We start from the raw sequence: 27,224 nt of genomic DNA, 5'->3' as shown, positions 1-27,224 counted from the left end.
TGAGAAGGAAGTTTCTGAAGAGAGGAGTCATGTAAATAGACGCACTACTTCCAAGGAAGTGAAATAAATAATGAGATTTTGATTTAGCATGAACGTTGGCAGCGGGTTTGTTTTTAGCTGCAGTATGTGGGTTGAGGGTGGGAGTTAGTAGCCGTAGCTCACAGCACATCTTTCTGTGCTTGCGGTGGAGAAAGGGGAGGTGCCAATATGGCTTCACGCTGGCGACATGCACCAAGTTTGATTTATGAGTTGATGCTTAACGTGCAGGACGAGGCTACGCTGGAAACCAATGGACCAGAACCTGAATATCCTGTCCAGACTCAGCGATCAGCCCCCAGCCAGAGAGAGAGAGAGTGAGCAGTATGGACATGACAGAAGAATAAAGGAAACAAGAGGAAAGGAAGAAAGTTGGAGGAGGAGAAAGAATAAAAAATAAGATGGAAACTAGGGGAGAGCAGCGAGAAATAAGTGTAAATGAGGTGGAATATAGGAGGGAAAGTGAAGCAAAACCAAAAGGAATAAGAGAAAAATAGAAAGTGGGAGAAAGGGGAGAGTGAATGTTGTCTCTGATTTCAAAGTGCAGAACATCTGTTTTTCATTTCGTTTTATTTTCCAGACCTCAGACGTTCTGCTCAGGTTGTCTGTGTAGCTGCAAAGTAACATCAGACTTTAAACCTGCATGAAGTGAAATATTTTATATATGTATGTACCACTGAAAGGAGGTGAGGAAGAGCTGGTGAAGGAGTTAAAAGGGAAGGGGGATGATAAAGGGCTGGTGGTCGAACGAGAGGAGGGTGAACCGATGTGATTCAGGCAGCACAGAAAGAGCCTGACCAGAGTTTGAGATGAAGCAGCTCAAAAGTCATCCACCTCCTGGGACCTCCTCTGCTCTCCATCTGTCTCTTTCTTCTCCCTCACATCATTCATCATTCGACTATCAGTCTCCTTTTTTGCTCCTGTCCTTTCTCATCCAGAGGTGGCATAAATTTTAATGACTGATTTGTGGCTGATCCTGAGAATAGGAGAGGACCCGAAGATTCACACTCCTCTTTCTTTCTCTTCGCCTGTGACCGTTTGTGGGAGTTTTTAAACCTGTGTGCCATCCATAATGCATTTGACATAATCACTGTCTCCAAAGCACATTGCCAAAACAAAAGGCAGCCAAGGACAGAAGATGGATAAAGATACTGGAAGGAAAAGGCAGGCCATCTGTGTAGTGCAGGTTGAAACACCTTTAAGGATTCGGCTTTGGAGATATATCTATATATATGATACACATTTGGTGCTGTAGTGAGGAGGTACTGCTGCAGGATGGTGTGGGATTGACTCAATAAGAAAATATTACCAGATTTAAAGTGCAACAGTCCTGTCAAGCTGTATTAGCTGGGATGTGTCGATCTGTGGGGGGGGAGGAAATGAAGTAAACGTGCTGCATTGTGAGGCAGTGCAGAGGAAAGAAGACTGATGTGTTAATAATGTTTAATAATCAGATGGCAGCATTACAGCATTTCAGAATTCAAATCCCAAATCATCTAATGATGTTGAAGAGTGTAACTGAGCCAGTGAAGGATTTATGTCTTTAGGGATGAAAGCAGGCAGGTGTTGATATCCAATAGCCAGTGGTGGTGGTTGTGTGTGTTTGGAAGAGCAGAACAAAATGAATTCCTGCCTGATGGTTGCGTTCAGCTGTTTATTCATGTGCATGAACACCAGGAAAGGTCAATTACTGTGAAGAGTGCCTACCAGTCTGCCATGTTTTCTCAGACATAAAGGTGACATCCCGTCATCCTACTAGTTACCTGAACTCTCTTTACAAGCTGTGTCAGGTCAATACACAGTGTGAAGCCACTGTCCACTCAAAAATGGCTTCCGCTTATTGTTAGTTCACGTTTGACCTTCACTGTGCAGAATCTGACAGTAGAAGGCGAATTTCATGTTCGTCCAGCAAATATGGAAAGTTTCTCTGCTTAAATCTGAAGTGTGTGTGTGTGTGTGTGTGTGTGTGTGTGTGTGTGTGTGTGTGTGTGTGTGTGTGTGTGTGTGTGTGTGTGTGTGTGTGTGTGTGTGTGTGTGTGTGTGGGGGTGGGGGTGGGGGTGTGGGTGTGGGTGAGGGTGGGTGGGTGTGTGTGTGTGAGAAACTATTCACACAGACTCAGATACACACACAGAGTTTGAAGGGCTGATGTCATTTTAATATTTTTTTTTTGTGTGTGTTGAAAAAACATTTTAGACACAAAAGAGTTTTGTTGCCATAAAACACGTCTGGAGGAGCTGGTGTTACTTTATCTTTCTATTATCAACAAGAAATTCTCCTGAAGGCTCCAGAACCAGCAGTGAGGCATGATGGGATTTTATTGCTGCTTTTAAAAACTCGGATGGAATTTGTGAATTTTTATTGGTGAATGAGTTTGTCTCCTCTGATCCACATGACTGGTCTTTGACAGCTGTTGTGGTGATGTAGAGGAACGACATGTACGGTGACAATCGGTTTCCATCAGCTTTTACCCGCTCCCTGTTTTTACAGTACATTCATTTTCATTTCTTTTATTTCGGCCTTTTTTATTTCTGTCTTTCCACTTAGTGTTTTTAATCTCCTGAAACTGTAGACGGCCCAATACAGGTGGATGGAAACATAAACGTATGATGACTTTTTATGTATTTAATAGAACGTACAGATTCCCATAGCACTGGAGTTTGATCACCATCAGACTTTAGCTACACTGCTGCTGCTTCAGCTTCTTCAGGAAAATTGTTGATAATAAATAAATAGTAAAAATAGTAAAATATCACCAACCAGCAGCTCCCTACCTGTCACTGTGGTCATTAGATTTTCTTTCTGAATTACTGGATAATTTTACGTCTTGAGGCTTCAGAGAGGGAAGAACCTTCACCTGCAGCTTAGAAGATGGATCATAATTAGACCTAACGATGAACTTTTCTTTTTAGTGATTCAGACCACAGACAACAAGCTGTAGATGTGATCAGAGCATTTGTGGTTGTTTTTTTTTTTTTTTTTTTTTTTTTTTTTTTGCAGAATATCAAACCTACCCGGTGCTCTCGAAATGGAAAAAGACATTGTCTAACGATATATTTTCTCATTTTTAGAAAGTTTCTTTAAGACACTTTCATTCTCCACATGAAACACTGAACATTAATCTGACTCTCTTTGATTTGGCCTCCTCCTGCCTCTGGAAACGTAAAGGAACGTACTGTAAGTGAACTGGGTGGGTTTTAGTGAGTAACACAGGGTGTAATTTAGTCCTCCAGGTGTGTCTCTGCGCACTAAGCAGCCTCATCACATCCCCAGAACTGACAGTTGACTGCAGAGTTGCTGCTTTTAACACATACTGAAGAAATTGAGGTGATTAGATGTTTGAACTGACTTTTTTTTCCTCCCGGCTGAGTTCAGTCATATTTCTGTGCCTCCAATTTAGACTTCTGTTATTTTTCCAAAGTCTGCTTTGTGTTGAGGATTGTGAGCCTCTAGAAAGAAGTCTAAAAATGTATGTGTGTCTGTGTAGGACGAGCGTGTGAGAAATTTACTTGATTATAATAGATGAATGCTGGAAGTCTGTGTTTGCACATAATCTGTGTGAAATGTAGGTTTGTGTTTAGGTTATGTAAGGAACTAATTGGTTTGTTATAGAGTAGGCGTGCATGCATGCCTGTACAAAGTGTTTCTGCATGGATACCGGATCATTACACTTCTGCTTGTGCAGTATATGAGCCCCTGTCTATTTTAGTGAGTTCATTACAATGTGTGGGAGGATTGTTGGCGTTAATGCAAAGCTTCACTTGGCTCGAAGGGCTTCCGCTCCATCGTGAGTCGGCTTGGATGAGCCTTAGATTGCCTCGAAGGTGAAAGATGGTGCGTCTCTTGGAGAACAGTGTGTCAATCGTAGGCGCGTTTTCATCAGAGCAGCAGAAAATCGATAATTGTCAGATTGGATTTCTTGTCATTTTGGAGAAATGGTCCAGAATGCGAATTAACAGGATTTGGATTGAACAGCAACAAGTCCTGAATAGCAGAAGTTCCAAAGTAAGGAGGGTTTATTTTTGCATTATTGAACTTTTTGTGCCTCAGTTTTGAAGTTAATTTAATTAGCTTCAGTCACAGGGACAACAAAAACTAACCCCCGTACAAATAGTAATTCATCATTTATTCACTGTGTTCATGCATGTCAGTAAGAACATGTGGGGCTCATTGTGGGGCACATGTTTTATTTTTATTTAATCATTTATTTTCTTCCTGTTGAAAACTGCAGGAATGTTTCCATGAAGTAAATAACAGCCACTTTGGCTTTAGTCACTCTGAATCAACACACTTTCATCTGGACTATTTTTACTGGCGTCCAACAATCATACAGTCAGACCTTTCGCTGTCGAGCAGGCAATTGTAGGTACCAATTTCACCAGCAGTAGCTCAGAGCACTAAAATACAGTGCAGGCACAGAGAGTGCTATGTCTAAAGAGAGGCGCCCGGATCGAGAACATGCAGCCAGTGACTAAGTGAATTGTGAGGAGGGGAAGTAGGCTGAGGGAAAGTGAGGACACACAAAAGTAAATTTTGTGTTTTCATCACAAACTTACTCCTGGAATTTGTTAAACAGTAAAACATTTATGATGTACAAGCCTGTAAAAAGATCCCTCGGTGGAGGTTTTCTCCTCAGGTCCAGCCACCACCGTGTCCCAGCAGCTAATAGGAGACAGACTCTCTGACCTCGACCAGACACAAAACAAATTAAATTTTGTTACGGCGCACTTACGTCCTTGTCTCCGAGCAGTCCTCATCAACAAAAGCAATTTTGTTAAGACTCAATGGGGTGCTTTGTTAGAAATGGACAGTCGCTGGAATGGGCCGATGCAGATTTACTAATGTGTCTGTCTGTCTGTCTGTCTTTGTTACTGTGTGTGTGTCTTTGTTCCTCTCTCTTCAGAGGAGGGTTTGAACAGGATGTGATCAACGGCCATCAGCACCCTGATACCTGCCACGGTGAGCTGGAAACATTTATTTTTTCCTCAGTCATTTACATAAACAACAAAGAATAGAGAGAAAAAAAAAAAAAATCTATCGCCTGTTATCAGATCGTGATGGCAGAGCGACAGCAGGCGCAGGTGATTGCTGGGCTAACAAATTATAATGGAGCATTACGATGTATTTATTTCAGCGAGGGCAGCGATTCAGTTCATGCTGAAGGAGCTTGAAGAGTAGTTCTCCCGCCCCCGTTCACAATCCCTGCTGGAATACTGTTCTCAATCTTTCCATGTTAATTAAGCATTTGCTCATAGAAGTGTTTTATGTAAGACAAAGTCTGTTGTTTATGACTCTTTTGTATGTGTCTGGGATGTGACGAGAAGCACAAACAGGACAGAGTCAACAATACACGTCTCCCATTGCAAATGAATGAATGAATTAGAGGAAGCTTAACGAATAACAAGCACGCGTTCTGCCGCCGTTTCCTCTTTTCCAGATGTCCTGGCGACGACTCGCAGGCAAAACACAGCACTTGACTCGGCTTACGGTCAGTGGACATGTCTTTATCTTTTCACCTAATTGGGTCAATTAAGCAGTGACAAGTGAGAGGCTAAAAACTGAGCAGAGGAGGTTTTAAACCTAAGTCGATTCTGGGGAAACTAGTATTTATAGAGGCTCTTACACCCAAAGAGTTTGAGTCTGGGAAAGGTTGTTTGTTCCAGGATTCACAATTAAAGGTGAACTAGTTTTTTTTTTTTTTGTTGTTGTTTTTTTTTTCTTTTGCCATGCAGGCTTTGTTAGACCGATTCTGTTAAAAATTACAGCCACAGAGATTTGTCTCTACTGTGTCATTAACTACAAATTACACAAGCAGCCAGACCTCAAACAAACTCAAAGTTCATCTAAACCTTGTGTTTGATGCTGAAACTGAATGTGTTCTTTGTTGTGTAGATAAATTGATTATGCAGCGACAGCAAGAACAAAATTGAATGAGGAAATTGAAGCACAATAAATCACACAAAATAGGTATTTACTACAGACGAATTATGATTTTATCATTTGCATGTTTTTCTCCAAATAAAACTGGAGGCTGTTTACGACCTGAGGGAGAAAGTGAGTAAACTGTAAACTTATAGGTTTATGGTCAAAACAGCATAAATAAAAGCCATAACATTATTTGGTTTAATTGAAAAGCCCTTAAATGTCTCTGTTACACATCAACCCCCTCACTCTCTGTCATTTTAAATGGAGGAGAGGATCTGATTTCTTCAGTTATATTCATGCAACATAAATGTTTCTACACTTTACACTTGGGAGGTTAGAGAATCTTTTATTGAAGCAGCTGAATAGTCGGTGACACCTCTCCCTCTCAGCCAGTCTGACAGCTTAAACATTGAAGCCCTTGTCTGAAGCATCACTCCTTTGATGGACCAGGAGCTACGCTGGCCAGGCTGCCTAATGCTCTGTATCAAGAAGGATCATCATCCCTGTCACGTCCCATTACTCCCCCGCTGGCCACACCGCACAGCCCCTGACATGGCCGGAATAGAAATAGAAATGCCGCCAAGCTGGCTAGTTCTCTGATAAGATTGAGGAGATGGTGTTGGGACAATTATCTAACACTGCAACATTCAAAACGATTCATTTTCCATCAGACAGGCTTTGGCTAGCCTCATTCACTTTTATCTACACCACTGAAGTATCCGCGTGAACTTTTTGAGGAGTTTTTGAGACTTGCACAAAGTCCGATCTTTTTGTCACTGAACAAATTGGGACACAGGGGAGCCACAGGCAGTGGTTGGTCCAACACAGTGATTAGTATCAGCGCTGAGCCCATCATGCTGGAAGATGTCGGCCATTACAGCTCAGCAGAGCCATCCATCCTGCATCTCTGTCTCTTTTGCAGAACAGAGGCCACTTTGTCTGCCAGAGGCTTCAGTCTGGACCTCCACAGTCCCACAGTGCCTCAGTAGTTTGCAAAGCCTCCCTGCTGGAGGAATTACACTCGGTTGGTAGCTTGATGAGCAACCTCACTGTTTAATCCTTCGGGGGTCTCTCGCCACCCCAGTGCTTCACTGCGCTGTTTGAAGATCTCGGCACACAGCGAGATGTGTCTGTTGTTTTTTTTGGGGGGGTTTTTTTTCCATTCTAGATAATTTACACAAACAACTTTCAAGTTTCTCCACTGAAGATCAATTATCATTTTTCCTACACAATAAAACAGCCCATATGCCAGACAAAGCTCTTGTCAAACGAGGGCTCCATCCCCTGCTTGGAAGTGCAGCAAAGGCAGGAACGTTTTCTTTCTTCCACTTCCCTGTCACCCAAACAATCGCAGCCAGTGGGGGAAAGGCATGAGACAGACGCCTGCCTGTGTCGGTAATCAAATGCTCTCATCAGTAAAAAGGACAAAGAATGTGAGCCTATGTGCACTTTCAAAATAAAACAATTGTGATAAATTGAAGTAATGATGAAATCCTGGAGCTTTTGTCCAAGTTGCCAGGACCAATCACCCCCTGGTGTACAGTTTTAATTTACCCAGCGCAGATGGTGAACTGGCGGGGCACCTCATTCAGAGTGAACGCTGTCAACTGGCTCACAGTGAGGGAGAGAACAAACCCTTTTCCTTCAGTCTGCGTCTGAGCTCTGCACAATGTTAACGTTACGGCTGGAGCCCAGGCCAGTAGCGGCAGCATGCTGCTCACCGGACCTCAAGGACAACAGAGAGCTGATAATGCAATCAAGATGTGGAGTGTGTCATCAGGACAAATATGTTTGATAACACGAGGCCTGTGGCAGCTAATGCCCAGCGTGTTTATTGGCATATGTTTGAAAGGACTCCAGATTTATGCATCATGTTTGCTGCCTCAAGGTGACGGAGTTTCCTGTGGAACAGCTCAGCTCCGATGAGGTAGTGGAAAAGAGCTGTGGTGAAATAAAACATTACATACCCAGCCAGTGGTATCTATTTCCACTTATCTGTGAAAACACTTAGAGCAGGCACAGAGGAGTTTCAATAGTGGTCAGAGTTCAGTGCTGTATGAAAAAAAAAAAAAAGCGTAAAATAAGCTGACCAATATGAACAGGATTAAATGATTCCTGAGTGCGACAGTAACACAACTGATTTCTCACTAAAAGCCAGTGAATAATTCAAATATATGTACCCAGGAGTTTAATACTGTTAATGGGTCCAAAATCTGTTTTGCAAATGCCATTCAAGTTTACACTTTTCTAATAGTTCAGTGTCAACATTTGCAAAGTAGAGTTTCTTCTGACAAAGTGCCAGAGAGCTGTGGTGTGACATTTAAAGTGTCACTAAATGTGCTATGATATCATTTTGAAAGTAAATTGGTTATTTTTGAGTGTGATAATAGCAGCACAGCAAGATATATTCAAGGAATCGCGGATATGTCATCGCAAATGTTGGGATGACAAGGCCACAATTTCCTGGAGACTGAATGTGAGCATTAAGCAGCTGGTAAAGTGCGTTGCGGCGCTTTAAATCATGGTGTATCTGTGGAGAAGTGGAGTGATGGATGACTTAACTTCTGCTCAGTGTGCTCATCATGTTGCTCACTATCATCACGGGTGCTAACGGGTGACAGTTTTCTTTCCACTCAGGACTCACCCTCATGAAGTTGATTGTCTGGGCTGATTCACATTTCACTAATCCCTCACTCTGTTGCCCCTCCTCCTCCTGCTCCTCCTCTTCCTCCCCCCTTTGCTACAACCACAGGGAAGACCACACCCACAAGCGCCAGCACAACCTATCATGGGGCGGCATTCCCAAAGGAGGCAGGTGACCCTGAAAGAGGTACAGGTCCTGATGGCCCTCCCCCAGTGGGGGAACAAGGGTCACCTGACTCGGAGCCAATCAGTGTGGAGATGGAGGGTAAGGGGGAAGGATGTGTGTCCTCAGTAAACTCTGACCTGCGGTGGTTTGCGCTGCTGGGCCCCGAACTCCTCACCATACACTTCTAACCAGACTGACCACTAACAGAATGTTTCACTCTGGTTTAACAGTTTTCAGCATGCATACCTGCAGCGCATCGGTTCAGTCATCCAGCCTGTGGTTCTGTAGCAGCGGCTCTGTTTCAAACAGCTGACGTAAAAATGGCAGCACCCTCTATTCTTGCTTGCAGCTTTCAAAAAGCTAAAATTCCCTTTATAGTCAGTGATGAATCAGGTCCTGACTAGTACAAGCTGAAGCAGCTCCTGTTGGAGGCTGACCATTGGAGAACTCCTGTGTTGGTATGCATGCTAATGCGTCTAAATGTTCTTCCAGGGTGAAATATCACTTCAATTCGTTCACTAACACTTAACTCTCTAGTTGAAACAATCTCTTACTGAAAGACTGCAAGCATTGGTAACTGATCCCTGCACTTCATCATTCTCAGTGCTGCATAACGTGATGCATAATTTCCTGGGCAGTGTCACTTTATGGTTAAGCCATCGATGGTTACATGGGAAAAGTTTTCAATATAACTGAAAACTTGCAGCGTCTGTATTAATTAAACAGAGATAAACACGGTTCATGTAGGATATTAGAGCAGGTCGATGTCCTGTTCAGTCGTACAGTACATCTCAATTTGCTCTACACAACAGAAATGAATGCGATACTGATACGGCACCAGCTCTAATTAACTCCTCAAATCAAGTAGAGCCCGAGTCTAAACAACCCTGCTCCCACATGCCCTTTCCTCATCTTTTATTTAGCTCGTCGGCACACACAAATATTCCCTCACTGTTTTCAACACACTCAAAACATTCACAGCACAAGGCAGGTCTCTCTCTCTCTCTCTCTCTCTCTCTCTCTCTCTCTCTCTCTCTCTCTCTCTCTCTCTCTCTCTCTCTCTCTCTCTCATATTTACATTTCAAATTTCCGTTCCCATTTTGGAGAACATCACAAAAAGTCATTTCCCTGTGCAGCTAACATGGACTGAAAGTACAAACAACCGAAATCCCGATGTGAACTTCCAGGCTGGGTGCTAGTCCTCTAGCTTCTCCAATGTCACCAGCCTGTCTGGAAAGATGTAGATTGTTCCTTCGATCTAAGATTAATCACTAAATCATTCGCCATTTAAAAAATTAAAACCTTTTTGAGTTAAACAATTATCCAAAAAAGCAATTTTATTTACCCACCAAAATCCAGGCACAAAGATAAAGATCCATTAAAGTACAAAAAAAAACATTTATTATGATAATTTTGGCCACATAAATGAAAACAAGACCAGAGTGTATTTTCACTGGGGTCAGGAAGCAGCACACACAGACAAATGGATACTATTAATCACAGACATGAGAGCTTGTGCCCTGACATTTGGCTCCCTCATTACACCAGTAATTGCTCATTGAAAAAGCACTGTTTCAGAGGAAAATAAATATACAAGTCATTAACGTCACTGAAGCAGTTGGCCTCTTCCTTATCAGGGATGTCCACCCACACTCCCTTCACTCTGTGTCATCCTAACAACTACTAGCTGCAACCTCTGCTGTTTAAAAGAAAACGTATCCCTTAATCTAAGACAGAACCGGTGTTCAACTCCAGTAATAAGACAAATATCACTGAATGAACAATATTAGTTATAATTTTTTACACCTGCACCGGCATGTAGACTGTACTGTGCCACTTATTGCTTAGTAATTATTAGTAATTATTTGTGAAAGTCCGATGTTACCCAGAGAGGCAGGCGGATCCTCATGGTTCGGGAACATGGAATCAACAAATTGTTGAACAAATTTAGCTTTAAAAAATATTGACTGATCATTTCAGTTTCAAATGTTGTTTCGAGTAAAGCTTCCTTATTTCTGGAATTTAAAATGCTCTGATTTCGCTTCGCTTAAAAGAATCAAACTTGTAGTTTTGCAGTGACAGCGCACGTTTTTATCAATCAGTCCACACCATCCAGCTGCCCCAGTAAATGACGTGACCTATAAAACTCCAACCAGTTTGTGAATATTTCATTACATCTTGATCTTTACAGGCTCGAGCCTCCGTCTTTCTTACATTTTTAATTTGACAGTTCCACACTCATAATGATTAACATTACAAGTGACCACGGGTAGAAAAGGCAAGTCAAAGATCTACATTGAAATTATTGGAAGGCCAATCTAATGCATGTCAACCTCAAACCATCATAAAAGAAATGAAAAGAAATAAAAAAGATAGTTTCAGGTCCCTCTCCTACGGACTAGAGCATATTCCTGCAGCTGTAGGTAGAAGATACGGTTCTTCTGGGCATGATTCAGGGAGGCAGCATCAAGCAGTTTTTGTCCTGTCCTTGCTGCTTGCTTGCACAGGCCCATGTTCATAAATCCTCAGCAAGGCAAAGAGGCTTCCACTCGCACAGACAGACTCACGGTGCAATGATGAGCTACTCAGGCTCAAATGAGAAAAGCCTATAACAAATAAAAAACCAGCAGGGGCCTGAACCAGAGTCGGACAGAGGGGGAGGGGAGCTGGTGTAAGGATGTAATAGAAACACCAGCGCAATCTATTTCAACCAGAGACTGTGACACTGCTAGTTCAATCAGAAGAGCTGGGCGGGCAGCTTGATAAGGCAGGATAGGCACTAGTGTGGAAGTAACAGCATCACAGGGCCTCCCATCTCTCCCACTGCCTGTCCATTTCTCAGCAGATATCTGCTTTTCTGTCACTACCTGGTGCAGAGGCTCTGCAGCTGAATCACAAAGCTGCCAGCAGCCACAAGCTGGAACAATAGACAACAGGCCCACAGATAGTGGACACAAACAGAACACCCACTCAAGATAGACAAGAAAAGTTGCATAGCACTCCAAATAAATGGTGACATGAATATCCAGTCTGGTCACCGCAAAGAAAATCGTGTCGTCGTTTCTCCAAAACCTTGAAAGTTGCTCCTACAAAGACTTAGGTCACCAACAAGACATCAGGCCAAATCAATGTAAACATCCACCAGACCTCTTGATTTGAGACTTGCATGAGTCAGGTTTATGTCAAAATAATCCCATCTTGAGACTGGAAAGGCACTAAGGTGCTGCACTGGAAGTTTTACCAGGCATATAAATGTGGAATAATACACAGGACAGTGGCAGGAAGGCCCCATATGCGTTCAGATGGTCCCATTGGCTTATTAGCCCGGTACTTAACACCAGGCTCACCATAAATTACCTGACACTCACACTCATTCACACATGCATTATAGCCATGTTTTTCAGTCATCCATATTTTGTCTCTCCGAGCATTTTAATCTACGCAGCTGTCTGCAGTTGCCATGAAGTGTCTCCGTAGGCGTCAAGTGCACTTTCTTCCCGAGTGTCTAACTGCTCTTTATTAATTACAGTACGTATTCGACCATGGGCATCATGAGTGACTGTAACTGTGGCTGAGAGCATTAAGTTTAGACCCTAACAGGAGACGTGAGACGCTGCTGACGCACTGTGTTCACCACTAACCCAGTGTAGAGACTCTAAAAGACCTGAGACTTCACCTGGACCTGAATCAAAGGCTTGGATCAGTTTTGCTAGTTGGATTTTACCAACAATCAGTTCATCAATTAGCCACAATCAACCTTTAATATAAGTATTAACCACCGGGCATGAAGGCCTTTTTAAATATCAATATCAAAAGACAATACTTTGCCTTTTCATAGTAGGAAAGCAAAGTGTCATTATTTGGAAGATGCACAGGTGTAGACGTTTGCTTCTACTTCCCAAAATGTCTCTTTCAGCAAACCTCCATCTTAAACTCAGTAAGCTGCAAGTAAAACGTACAAAGGCAGTCACTCACTTAACACGTAGGCCTGATGATCCTGAAACACTTTGGTTTTTATGTTTTATGTGGATCAGTTACAAACTGATTCAAAGGTGTGAGGTGAAATATTCGCTCGGATGTAGGTAGCTCTATTACATTATATAAACACCAAAGAAGACTAAAATGCATGGCAGGAACCTGTTGACCTGCTGCTATTTAGAAAAATGCCAACAGTCCAGTTGCAGTAGAGCTGCTCCTGGCCAGGGAATACACCCACCTCTCTGTTCTTTGTGAACACATAGAAATCTGTGTGGTACCAAAACACTGCTCTGCACACGACTCTCAGTTCTGGGCCTCTCCGGTCTGTTTTCTGCTCCTCTCTCTCTCTCTCTCTCGCCCTCGATTGTGATTTGACCTTTCCCTTGACTCTTCTGCACGTTTAGATGAACCAGCGTGGGTTGGACTAAAAAGCCAGGCTAGCAGCTAATTTAGCTGACATGCACAGGGAGATGAGAGAATAATAATAGATAATAGAATCAAGTAGAGCGGGTGTTTTTAAACTCATTAAAACACTACAGGAGAGTGAACTCAGGCTGAACCTTTGCATGAAGACAGGCTGACATCCTGGGGGGGGACGTTGAGGCCGGCTTGTTTTCTAGAGTTATTTATACTTCAGAAATCCATGGCAACAGACACCGCCTGTATCATCCAGTCACTGATAGAGCTCTGACTGTGTCCCCTCTAACCACCAGCACAATATCTGCTCCTCAGAGGTGCTGCTTTCCACACCGCTATCGCTGTTTTCAGGACCAGTATTTGAATCTTTTTTTAATCTTTCATGTGACGAGAACAAGCGACATCTTCCTCAGCTTTCTTTTTACAAGTAATCCATCTACACTGTCCAGTCGGCACCAGTGTCAATTAAAAACCACAGTTTTCCATATGTATTTCAGCAGTCATTTTAAAAGCAGGTGTCACCCTTTAAAGTGTCAACACTGTGTGAAGCTGAACATTAAAATATTTATTACCTTTTTAGATCTGCAGCAGTCAGATTGAGGCTGCATATCCAGAGCATGTTCATTATTATTAAATAGTGACTTCTGTGTTGAACCCACCGACTTCTTTTGCATGATTTATGGCAGGTTAGGTCACGATATGCACACACACTTTTACTTCAGTTTAGCAACATTACTGCCAGTCTGGACTCCGTCATGGTGTAATGGCACTCATTAAAGGGCACGCACAACTAGGCCATTTTCCCTCCGCTCAGCTCGCATGCACTTAACAGCAATTGTGACATCATGTTTTACAGCAAAAACACACAATGCAATGCAGTGTAAAAATCATCCTTTACAGCATTAAACGTACCAAATACCTAATACCGCCATAACTAGCAATTTTGAGGGCGTTTTATTCTGTGTTGGCTGTTAAAGCTCAGCTCAGAGTCATAATGTAGAGCTGTCAGTTCTGAGCATCACAGCGATCCACGGGGCCCACAGTGACCAAACCCTCCCATGCAGTCGTTCCAGCTTTCAGCCCTAACCCCTTACCCTTTAATCTGTCTCATTGACCTCTGGGGAGTATTTCTCCAATTTTCCTGCTTGTTTTTTTTCTTTTTCTTTTTCTTTTGTTCTTTTTAGTTGGACTAACCCTTTAGCTCTACCTGCCTCCTTTGTTGAATTCTCTCTCACTGACTCACTTTTCACCCTCTTTGTCTTGGTCTGCCTTTCCGGATTTCCAGTCGATGGCTAAACCTGTGCACAGGTGTTTGAGTGGCCTGTGAGCAGTTTCTCCATCACTTAAAGCAGCAGTTCACTCCAAAGAAAGCAGCAGGTGACACGGTGATAGATGTGAAACATCTCTAACTTTTTTTTTTTTTTGGAAAATAAATTTCATACTTCTCAACAATGAGGTTCTAAAATAAGTGATTTTGTTGTTAAGGGTCAGAGTTACTTCACCTTTTGGTTTGCTGCATGTTTCTGAGTCAGTATATTTTCAGTCGTTAAGTTCGTTCAGCACCAGAACGATTTTTCCAAAAATTTCATCATGTACGTAAGAAAACCGACTTTGGTGTGGACTGTCTCTTTAAGTTGGTTGGTAAAGTCAAGATTCTTCCATTGCCTCCCTACATTCTCATGCACAAAATGATCAGCTGGAAGTTTGCGTTGAACATTTTGCTTTACCAGCCACTGAATGGCAAAAAAAAAACAAAAAAAACTCACTCCTGTCTTTCGTTTCTTACGCACCTGCATGTGAGAAAGTCGCATCACTCAGTGCATGTCCTCTGCCTGGTTTAACAGCTTCTGACAAGGTAATCATAAGGGCTGTTTCACCCAACTGACATACTGTAGTAACATTTTCCTAGTTGATCCTCGTGGTACCTAATCACAGAGTAAGTTTCCAGTGTTTTTGAATTCATGATATTTGACATGTCTGCCTTAAGAAAACTTTGCTGCCATCCCAGTGCAACAGAAATTACTTAAAGTTCAGCTGCAGTGTTTTCTTTCCAAAAACTTTTTTGTTATTGGCTTTTTCTATGATGGAAAATAGTTCCAATGAGAAATATTTATAGTGGGATCTGTGGGTTGTTTCTGGAAAGACACACTGCTTTAAAGTTGTTCAGTTGTAGCTCTTTATGTTTTAATCAGCGCAAAAAAACTCTTTCACCTCCATATGTCCTGGAGTGGCAGCATGGAGATGCAGATATTTCAAAAACCTGGACAAATAATAAGCTATGTGCATGAGAAATGAGACAATATTTTGTGTGGGAAACAAGATGTGTTCTGCTTCTTGAAAACTTGACTTTCCAGTCAAAGCACAGGTGTAAATATTGAAGAACGAAATACACAGTGTAGTTTTGATTGCCAGATGTCAGAGCACACTTAATTTACCAGTATTCGATCAAAACTGTAATGAAATCTATGCTCTTTATGCATCAGCACACCTGGAATCAAAAGCAGTGCTCATTACCACTGCTTTTCAATTGGAATGGATCTGTTACATTACACCGCATCACCTTAGCTCATGTGCATATATTAAACCGCATCCAATTGGCTGAGCACTGAGGTGGAACATTATGCAAATTCCTAATAACAAGTGTACATGATTGAATTCACTCAGTCAACAACCAGAACCGTGCACACATACAGTACATACACCAAGTGTACTCGTGTGTGTGTACGTACGTCTGTGTGCACACACGTGTGTTCACATGTGACTCACATGGTCATGGTCTGTTTGTTATTCATGTCTATCAGTGCTCAGATATCAGGTATTAGAACTGTCAAATTACTGCAGCTCACAGAAATGGAGCAGAGCTGCTCTGCTTTTCAGCCAGATTTAAAACAGAAACAAATTCATTTGTTCCAATCTGCAACCTCAGGGTACCTTCAGGAGTTAAATTGTTATTTTTCATGTGGAAGAAATAAATTTGCAGCATTAGCAAAGGGGTGGAGGAGCATAATGCTTGGCTCTGAAGCCTGGGGCCATTTTGTCTCGTTGGCTTCTCATTGGGTTAGAGTAGCCATTAAGGGAACAATTACATGCACTTGTAAGCTTACAGAAGCAGAAACTAATTAGGGCTGTTTTGAAATGTCTTACCTTGATGCACACAAAAAAAAAAATAAAGAGAAAAAAGCAGAAGTCGTTCTTTAGGTTGCAAAGTATTTAAACAGACCATTGAGAAAAACCTCCAACTTGTTCTGATCTTTAAATGTCATGTGAGAGAAATGCTGAGGAAATGATTTCACAATTGTGCAGATATGAAACTTCATAGTGTTTTAAAATTTCCACTAACTGGTCTCATGGAAAAGCTCTGGGCTGATGTATTGATAATCAAGTCATTGTAACATTAGACATTTGCCTCATCACCTCTAGAAATACTCAGATTTCTCTATTGCTAATTTGTGTAAAGCCCAATGCCAAAGACACGGCACAGGGAACGCTGTGTAAACCTGCCTGTTTACATAACCTATCTATTTTTAACAATATGGATGCAGTCACAGTGCTTCTTGTCCTATGGCGCTGTGGAGGAGCACAAGGGTTGTTCTCCAGCTATATCACAGCTGCGACCGAGCACCAGACTTCAAAACCCAGCAGAGTGATGGTCTGTCACTCGCCCATCATATCTGTCTCTCACTCTGCTGCTCTGCCCATCCTCCTCCTTCAAATCTGTTCTCTGCACATACATTCACTCATTCTCCCCGTCTAGTTGTTTTATCTCTTTGATTTCACCCGTATTATTTTCTTTCTCTCCCCTGTCTCTTGGATCTTTGAGTCCTCTCACATTTCCCCCCGTGTCACCACTTTAGCACCAAATTTGAATTTCACCCCTTTATCTTCCTCATCGGTTTTTTCCCCTGGTTGTCACCATCCCTCTCTGCCCTTCCCTCTCCTGCCTCCACTCACGCAGCCCATCTGTCTTTTACCTTTTGGCAGACTTGAGGATCTCTATATTAAGCCTTTGCTGAGCTGAGACCATGTTGAGACTTGAGTTGACACAGAAACATAATGTGACGATGTTAGAGGACTACGTAAACACTGGAGAAACCGTTAATTATCACCTCTACTCAAGGCAACAATTTCCCCCACTGTTTTTTATTAAAAAAGATGATGTGTATAGCTTCAAACTCCAGTCTGTAGTGTTCAGACACTCGTGAAACTGTGTTAAGAAAGCCAAGTCATTGCGTACAGTTGGCCAGCACCTCCTGTGTGCCACCTAGCTGTTTGCCAGGCTAGCTATATGATTCACAGGGTATTAATTTCACTGTGACTGGAGGCACCATATGTCCTGCAAACCCAGTGATTGAGTCATCCACTCAGCACATGAAACACGTTGCGACAGGTCATTCATGGGCTCTGGATTTGTTTATCTCAGCTGCGTGTTTCGCCCCCTGTCGTGGTACTTGACTCATACCCCTAAACCAGGAAGGGGGGTGTCACGGTCCAGAGGGAGCAAATGACACTCAGGTACCAGGAAGCCACAGGGATGACAGGAGAGAAAGTACAGTGAGATGAGAGCAGCCTTTCACCGATCGTTACAAGAGCTGCTCGCCACCAGCACCGCCGCAACACCGTTAGAATCGAAAACTTGGAACTGCAACAACACTCCAGAGCAGATTGGTGGACTGTGTAATGAGGAAAAAACTGTCCTAGATTAAAAGAAGAGGTATTAAAAGGCTCACTGCAGCCTCACTTTTGATCGCCTCTCCCACTGGGATTGCAATTATGATTTATTACTTTTTAATGTGGTCATAAATCGAGGCAATCATAAGAATAAATGGCTAAAAATTTAGGATTTTTAATTGGAAGCTCTACTGAAAGTGGTGTTTCCAGAAATATTGCAGCGTATCACAGTAGCTCTCTCTCTCTCTGTAGGGAGAATGCAGCAAAGCAGACCTCGAAAATGAATATAGTGAAACATGACAATGAGATAATAAGCCTCTACAAGCACACCTGCACTTAGTCTACTTCCACATAATGAAGAGCAAGAACTGAAAAAGTTTCACAGCAACATGACCCAAATAATAAACTCTCTTTAAAAACCGTTGGCCAGGCAGTGTGTACCCACACATCAGTCATGCTCAGAGATAAGCTTTGTTTGATTCTAATTTCGCCTACCCCATCTGTAATGAGATTCTGTCGAATTAAAGCTGCGGTGATGACAGGAGGCAAATGACTTATCCGTATCATATGATGTGTAGTTACCATGGTGTCAGGTGCCTATTTGGCCTAAGGAAATCAGTTTAGATTTCACTCATTTGTGTGTTTGTCTCTTGTGGATTCGTGATGTGATTTGACTGAAATCTCACAAATCTCTGACCAGGTTTTCCACCTCTGTAAAACCCCCCTAATATCTACCTCTAATCACATAAGATGCAGAGAGGAAGGCCCTTTTTAGCCTTTTTAACACACACATTGCTTTTTTAATAACTTTCACACTTGCCTCACTGTCTCAGGAGGTCATGTAGGTGCTTTTATTCTCACCTTCTATTCCACTAGAATAAAGTCCATCCGAGATGTTTTGTCTCAAAGGGACTGATAAATTTCATTACAACCTGAAAAAGCACGAGGCACCTGGCAGGATTAGGTGACTGCACATGTCTTGAGACCGCAGTAGATGTTTGCAGGAGACTGGCCAAGCCCAAAGCTCACGCTCTCATCTGGTTGCTTTATTTATAACCAATATCCAGGAAAATGTATTCCATAAAAATGACCAGATCAGGATATAGAGAATATTGCTGCTGCAGCATAAAGTTGCACACACTATATCCTGAGATTTTCTCCATTATCATTCACTTCAGGGCTTATTGAGAGTCACTTTCTCATTCTGAATGCTCCTGTAGAGTATCTCTGTATAGGACCTCTGTGGAGGAATGAGCCTTCACTGAGCCTCCATGTCAAGTCCAGGTCTTTTGAGTCAGACAGCAGGATGAAATTTGCTCCAGTGCAGACCTTATTATTGAGCTGATCGTCACTGGTCAACAATCATCAGCTTCATCATCATCATCATCATCATCATTCTCAGTGTTTCATAAACTATCATCAAGCCTGATTTAGACATCAATTTCCATTTGCATTTCTCAACAAAGCTTTCATTAGCTGTTCCATTGAGCTTGTTTGGAACACCTGCATTTCTCCCCTCCTTGGTGCAGCTCATCCGTCCCCCTCCGCAGACTAATCAGTTTCACAGAAACTGTCATTAAGGGCAGAGCAAAGGGTCTGACAGCACAGATGGCAAAAGCCTCTTGCAAATGAGCTCTGATTACGAGAGGTGGCAGGTTTCACTGCTCTTATCATTGCTGCCTTTCACGCCATTAGGCAACCACAGTGCTAGGTCACAACACCCAAGGACATTTACATGGTAGATTTACCTCAGCTAAGTAACCTTGTGTTTTTGGTGCACTGTTGCACAGACTCTCCTCTCAGCTTCTTTTTGAAAGAATTTGACAACCTCATTTGAGTCTGTGTTGGCAAAGGCGCCACACTCAGTGAGCTATTGGATAGACCTGTTATTTTTGGCTCGTTCATCATACCAGGTGCTCTCGCCCCTGATCCTCACATTGGAAAGCAAAGTCTGTGAAAATGACATCAGGTTCCTGCTGCTGTGCTCCCATCAATATTTAAAGCTCTTACTCATTTCAGACTTGATTTCTCACTGGCTGGGGAACTTGTGTCCTCTGCCAGTCTGAAGGAAGGCACAGGTCCTAGAAAGAAAGGTTGTATTGATCTGTTAACAGTGGAAGGAAAGGAAGCCAAGAGCTTAGTTCAAACACCTCTCCCATGCTGTTTCCCACATAGTGAAGCCCCTGTAAACAAAACCTGTCTGTCCCAGCTGCTACTTGACCTATATTAGCTCTTGGAAATGTGTGTGTGTGTGTTTTTTTTTTTCCTTCTGTCTCAGTAAGAAAAGCTCTAATTTAAGTACCTTTTTCCCATCTTTTTCTGTTTTGAAGGTGTAAGGCGACCACCAGAGCTGGATAAGACTAATCACAGTGTCCATTACACTCTACTGATTGCTTGCGTTTTGGTGGCCTTCGTCCTTGGCGCCTTTCTCTCTGGTTTCCTGGTCTCCTGCTATTGTAACCACGCAGGCCACAAGACTAAGAAATTATCTAAAGATCCTGAGGCCACAATTCCTCACGCCCTGTCCCTCCGCAGTCTGGCCAAGCTCAATGGGCTCCTGGACAGTCAAAGTAAGGATGACAAGCTCGAGGTGTCATCTCCAAAGATCTACAACTCATTCTTTGCCAACAGCAAAGAGCATCACCCACCAAGGAGAAACGGCCATCATGGAATGACAATGGGAGACCTGGTTCACCCCCACCATCACCATCTCCACCATTCCTCAGAGCTCTCTGGTCTACCTACACCGGACTCTACCCCAGAACTGCCCATCAAGAGCATGAAAGCTTTCAAGAACCAGTGGGAGAAGAACCAGAATTGCAACAATGCGAAGGAACCAAAGTCCCACAATATCGGCTCCAGGCCCAGCTCAGCCCTGCTTCACCAGCAGGTTTTCCCCTACTCCCATGGCCTTGCCAATGGGCAGCCAGTAGCCGGAGGTCACCTCCATTCAGAGGAGCGCAAAATCCACAATGTTGAACGTGTGCTATCTCAGCAGCCTTATGCCGGTTACTCTCAGAAGGTAATGGAGGTAACCTCATTGGATGAGCTCCTTAAGCACATACATGAGGCAAGCAGCAGCAAAAACTCCCAGTTAATGAGCCCATCAGGTCTGATGGCCAGTGGTGGTGGAGGCCAGCTAAACTTTACCAACCGCATTCAACCTCAGATCCCTGAAACAGAGTCAGCTCCCTACTACAGTTCGTCGACTTTACCCCGAGACAGCCTCACCCGACGAATGGATGTTCCTCCAGATATCCCCCCACACCACCAGTCTACCCTGGAGAGGAGGCAGTCCTCCCAGAGGCACTCGCTAATTGCTGCAGCCACCAAGATGCCGAGTGGAGGAGGAGGAGGAGGAGGCGGAGGAATGGTCCCTCGCCAGCACAGCTTCAGCCAACGCAACGGTGGGCCCCACCAGCCCCCTCCTCTCCTGGCACGAATGAACTCAACGGGTAGCGCCTGCGAGGTGCACTACCCCCTGATCCCCAATGGGTACCTGGCACGCCAGCACAGCTACAACGGAGAGCAGGAGATCCCACACAGGGGCGCCATCGTCCGCCGGGCCTCCTCTCTCAAACCTGACGTCCCTCCCAAGCCCCTGTTCATACCTGCCACATCCCCGGTCAACCAACAGGGGAAGTTCAACTACTGAGGAGGTCCGGTCCTGGACTAGAGAGGCAAGTCTCCCTTATTGCATCTTCTCAAAGGAACTTTCCTTTAAAGAAATGCAGTGGGTTCAAGGTTGCAGACCTTCACGATAATTCACAGCCAATTATGTGACAGCCAGTGTCACTGTGGACGAAAGCCTCAACCTAACTTGTTTTTTCCCCTTCTTTTTGTCGAACGAATATCTTTGTACCATATTGGTATTGCTCAGCTACTTGCTTATTATAGAACCGCTGACTTGGGTGAGGTGACGTCACCTCTTATATTAGGCTGCCAGTGTCCTCAGTGTGGATTTACAATGCAACGTAGTTTCTGGACACGCTGATGTTGGAAAAACTACACATCACTCATCTTAAAGACTTAAAAGCTGGAGGCTCTGCAATGCTTAGATTTATGCTTTTGCTTAACCTTTTTTGATGTAGTGTTGGTAACCAATACCCACCCACCCCACCCTCGAATGTGTTTATATTATGCATGTGTGTGTATATATATGTGTGTTTATATCCGCACCGTATATGTATACATATACATATGCAGTATATGTAACCTGTGGTGAAAAGTCAGCAAATTCCCCTGGAAGTAGTTATGTCTTTGCCTTACTATACTCTTTCATCTTTGGGCATATCAAATGATCCCCCCCCAAACCCCCACCCCTTAAGAACTATCTTAGGGACACCAAACCGTGCACTTCATCAACACAACCTATGGTCAGGTGGCTAAAAACAGTGAACCAAGTGTGATCCGATTGACACGAGAAAGGTAATACTTCAACAAAGCAGCTATAATTGTCTTTTCTCTCTTTTCTTTTCCATCCCAGCAGATGTCGGGTCAGAAATGACAAAATTGGGTCCATTTAAATTCCTGGAAGAATGTATCTATGTGATTGGTGCTCCACACATCTAGTGGGTCTAACATCCTCTGAAATGGAAATAACTAATACTGTAGGAGGACGAGACAAGCACGCCATCTGGCACTATGAGAATGAACATGAAACATACAACAGACTGCAGTTATTATAATTATTAACTTTGTGGCTCTTGGTTGTAAATAAAGGAATAATTACTAGCCAAATTTTAACTGTATGTGTAAATGTGTGCCTTATTTAATAATAGTGTGTGACATAGGGGTAGGGGTTAATGCAAGGGGCTCCGATGGCTACTATGCTACAGTATATTGTAGGTATCTCATTTTCTATGGTTGTCAGTACAGTATCTATTGTATATTTGAAGAGTTTCATTCCAGAATAAGATATTTATCATTTAAAAATGTGGCATCTCTTCTGGTAAACAACTGAGAGTGTGACTGCAGCTCTCATTAATGAATTATGTGTTATCTTGACCCTTTGCTTAGTAATATTTTACAAATCTCTCTGTTAGAATTAAACACCATGTATATTTTTGGACATGGGTGCCATGTTTTGGAATGAAACCCTTCATTTTGTATTTTTTTTTTTTTCTCTCTCTCTTCTCATCCCAAAAGTGTGAGCCTGCAGTTTTCTTTTTAGGAGCATTGAGCAAAGAAAGTACAAACAGTACAGCCGGAGACTGGAGACATTCAGGTTAGACTGTAACTTTCCACCGGGTGTCACTTTCTCTAGAGGTGCCATTGATAACTTTGTTATTTTAGCATTAGCATCTGTTTGGGCTTTCACAGGAGCAGTTCACAGTTCCTCTTTAGTTAGAACCTACAGACCTGTAGTCATTGTAGAAGTCAGTTCCATAAAGCCAATATGTGGCAATATTTTTTGGTTTTATTCGGAGGAAAGTGTTAAGTTGTTTTGGTCTGGTGCAAAAAGTGGAGAACAGATGAAGCTGGACTTCTACAATGGTTACTGCTGTACGGTTTTCACACACTTGTGCCACCACAAGTCTATTTCAGCAGCATGAGAAGCAAATAAATAGGAGCAGAGATAAAGTTTCTGTTTAGGAAATTTGATGAAACACGGAGAAGTGCAATGAACTAATTTGACCAGCTGAGCTTGTCTCTTAGATCGATACCGTGAAAGTGGAGCAGGTTCCCAGGTGACCATGTACTGAGGTTTTCTTCAGAAATGGTGATGGCAGTCGGCTCTGCCTCAAAATGATCACCCTTCTAAGACTCTTGGTGGTTGCACTTTTCAGCAGTCACTTTGGCCACAGTTGACTAGAACTGTAATCAATTCTGTGAAAACACTACGATATTTACTTTCTGAAAGTGGTGTTTATTGATTGAAATTTCCCAGAGCTGATGTGACTCAATGAAAAGTTTATCATTCATACTCCAACTCCAGTAAAAGAAGGAAAATAAAGCCAACCCCAGCGTTTGTTGGGAGGGGAAAAAAAACGATCAGTTTGATATTAACAGGCAGCAGAGCATTAAATAGCCTTTCAAACAACAAATTCAAAACATCCAACTTGATTTAAGGTCTTTGTCGTAATGTTTCATAAGAGGAATTGTGGCAGCTACAGTGTTTGATGAGTTTGTGGTGTTTTTAATTAGATTTTTTTTTTAAATAAGCCGGTGACAGGATTGTATACGAGAGGGAGCGGTCTCGCATCTAAAAAGCTCTATCAGTATTTGATTTAGTGTAAATACATTCTATCTGGGCAGGGTCTCATTGATTCAGATTCAGTGTTATGTTTTTATTTTTTTTTTTTTCCTGTTTGATTTCCAGGCTATGCCACTTGAATTAATATGAACCTGGTCTCACAGAATACCATTGTATGTCTCTTATATTAGGAATAAAATGAAAATATGATGCAAATGTCTCACTGGTGAATGTGTCAAAGTAATCCATGTGAACTCACTGGGTGATGCACGAGGGCTGGCCACAAACAGCTGAATCATTAGACACTTGATGTCAGATGTTGATGCATCAATTATGAGGGTGTAGCTAGTTGTGGTGTTATTCTGGATCACAGACTTCTCTTCAGTCCTAATGTTTGTGTCTCGTGTCGTCTCAAGAACAAATAGATCAGAGAAAAATAAATGAGGTTTTTTTTTTCCAGGATTTAAAAAAAAAAAAAATCTTTCAACATTTTGGGAAATCACTTTGCTGTTTCATTACATTAGAAAAACCAGCATCAATCAAATCACAGCAGCATGACCCAAGGAAAACAGCGTTCTCCAAACAGACTTGGATGATCCACTAAACTAGATCGGGCTGACATGCTGAAGATTGAGGTACTTCCAAAACATTTTCAGATTGAGATCGTCATAAAACGTTATTTTACGTTTCTGTAAGTTTCCTGTTAATTTGGTAACAAACAGGGACAGGCCTGTTCAAGGCCCAGCAGCTCAGCTCAACATGCCAACATGTCAAAGTTGGCCTTTTAAATAAAAAGGGTTTTTTTAATTTGTCTGTTTTTCAGTGGGAGGGACACGTCACGCAGACAAAACACCGTACTCATTTGTGAATTGAAAACTGCTTCTTCCTTCACATGTTCCCTCTTCAGATCAGGTGGTCCTGGCTGTGTAACAACTTCATGTTGAATTTCCTCAAACTACTGTTGATTCTTTAAGGTTCTGATAATCTGTTGTTGATTACACCATAAATCTGAAGGTAAGTAAGTTTCTGATATTTTGTGTGGACGGTTGTGTAGTTTACAACTTTAATGGAGACTGTCATGATTATTACAGGAACATGTCACACACACAGTATGGTGGTGCAGTGTTTGGTGGTACTTCTGAGAGTTCTGTTCTGCACGTGGCTGCACCAGTTTCCAAAAACATGCAGGGGACAGCAGGTTAATTGGTGACTGAGTCTTTACTGTACATGATCATGAAACCATACATGTTGTTAGTGGTGAGGCATCAGATTTCTGCAAAGTCAGATAGCTTTTAGTAGTTCGGTCGTTTGACACAGTTTGGTTTTAACTGAAAAATCCATGTTTCCAATCTGAACTGAACTGTTTTGCACTGACTAATAGACTCCCTGCAGAGTGTTACATAAGAGATAATAAACAGTGGCAGTGTGAACGCACCCCTGCAGCGACTAAACAACCAGGAGGTTTGGGATCCTGTTGAGAGACATTTCTGCGGAGTTTACATCTGCTGATGGATGCTGTGTATCCGAGACCATTTGGTTCAGAAGACTTAACAGGGTCAGTGCACTCAAATTACACAAGTGAGGCATGAAACATGTTCTTTGCATTATCCAGAGAGACTGTTGGATGGACAATTTCCTTTAATCACACAGAAATCACACGTACAGATATTCTGAAAAGCACAATAAAAAGTCATTTGTCATTATAGGTTATAATGTGTACTATGGGAGTTTCAGCCATTAGATCTTAAATGTACAACACAAAGTGAAGAGGTCCCTGTAGTTGAGAAAATATGTTGTTGCACCGACTCTTAACCTTAGGAAACTCGTTTAAAGCAAATAAACCAGTGGTGCTTTGCATTGAAACACTGCCAGAAAAACAGACATTTTCAATCAACCTCTTATTGTTTCCAGCTGGACTTCCCTCCAGTGTAAATGCAGGGTTTGTGCAGGTTGATTGCAAATGTAAAGACCTTCCAGCAGTTACACAGCAGATCTGTCAGAGCAGCTTTCTGCCACTTCAAGGAAGTTTATGAGTCAGACTTTTCTGTAATGTCCCTCGGTTCGATGTGGTGTCCTGCTGTAAAAGCATTACTGCTGTGCTGCTCTTGGATAATCCTATTGTGTCACTGAAGTGAAATGATGTTTTCCTCTTAATATATACAGGGAAGGGAATGTGATGGGGGGTTGAGATTGACCTTTTAGCTAAAACAGTTCTCCTAATGAGGTGGTATCGATTAGTTTATGCAATTATCCTCCCTGCAGTCTATTAGATAATCATGTCTGTGTTTGTGTGTGTTCTCTGGCTGTGTATCGAGGTGACTGAGTGATGGAGGTGTTTGTAGCAGTTAGAGATTGAACCGAGGTTGGATAATGGACAGCGATTAGCTGCAGCATAATTATTGGATTCCAACAAAACACCAGTCGATGGCCTACAGTCCCAGAGAGGTCGTGCTTTTCTCAAGCCTGTTTGCACATTTTCAGTCACATGGCTGCTGGTGATGAATGAGTCCTGATGGAAATAAGCTTCCATTGCAGTCATTATTTGATTTTTGTCAATAAGCCTAATTACTGCATAAAGAAATGCAATTTCACCGGTGAGCTGCCGCTATAATTTGGACTGCTCTTATTTGGAAATGTGTGTTCAGGTGGGACATGACCAAACAAATGGTCAAATACTGTTTATTATTGTACATTGTTTTCATTTAGAAACAAATTTCACGTGTATTAATTATAGACACTGTTTCTTGAGTTACTCCATGTTGACAGAAGACAGGGTAATTAAAATAAATGACTAAAACCCATGTGAGCACCATGTGTGTGACATGGCAAGCAATTACTAGTTTAGGGTTCAACATGGACAGCACGGTGGATGAGTGGTTAGCACTGTGGCCTCACAGCAAGAAGGTTCCTGGTTGCCTTTCACCCAAAGAGAGCTGGGATAGGCTCTTCGTAATAATAATAAATCTGAAATAATGGATAAGATAATGGAATAAGATAATGGCTATGAAGAGGTAAAAAAAAAAAAAAAAAGAATAGATATTGGATGGATGGATGTTTCAATAGTGTAATGAAGAGTCACAGCTGAATCAGCTGCTGATTGTACAATAATAAGCTGGAGCTTTGGACATTCTATCAAATATTAAGTGCAGTTTTAAATATACTCAACTGACTGTAGGTTTTATGAGCATCTGCACATT

At 42.4% G+C, this 27,224-nt stretch overlaps 1 protein-coding gene across 4 annotated transcripts in view; it reads left to right on the top strand.

Moving 5' to 3' along the window:
* The window catches only part of sema6cb (semaphorin 6Cb), a 130,294-nt gene extending 106,055 nt beyond the window's left edge, over window positions 1–24,239 (top strand). For 2 of the 4 annotated variants that reach the window (XM_026317013.2, XM_026317012.2), the window contains 4 exons: window positions 4,938–4,993; window positions 5,472–5,522; window positions 8,712–8,867; window positions 20,162–24,239. In XM_026317013.2, the coding sequence (XP_026172798.1) occupies window positions 4,938–4,993; window positions 5,472–5,522; window positions 8,712–8,867; window positions 20,162–21,486 (1,588 nt within the window). In that variant the 3' untranslated portion in view covers window positions 21,487–24,239. The remainder of the gene's footprint in view (window positions 1–4,937; window positions 4,994–5,471; window positions 5,523–8,711; window positions 8,868–20,161) is intronic. The other 2 variants (XM_026317014.2, XM_026317015.2) reach the window with 2 other exon arrangements.
* Window positions 24,240–27,224: the final 2,985 nt, after the last annotated feature.

Source organism: Mastacembelus armatus, chromosome 16 (assembly GCF_900324485.2).
Source record: "Mastacembelus armatus chromosome 16, fMasArm1.2, whole genome shotgun sequence".
Classification (NCBI taxonomy): Eukaryota; Metazoa; Chordata; class Actinopteri; order Synbranchiformes; family Mastacembelidae; genus Mastacembelus; species Mastacembelus armatus.
This window is presented reverse-complemented; position numbering and strand designations above follow the sequence as displayed.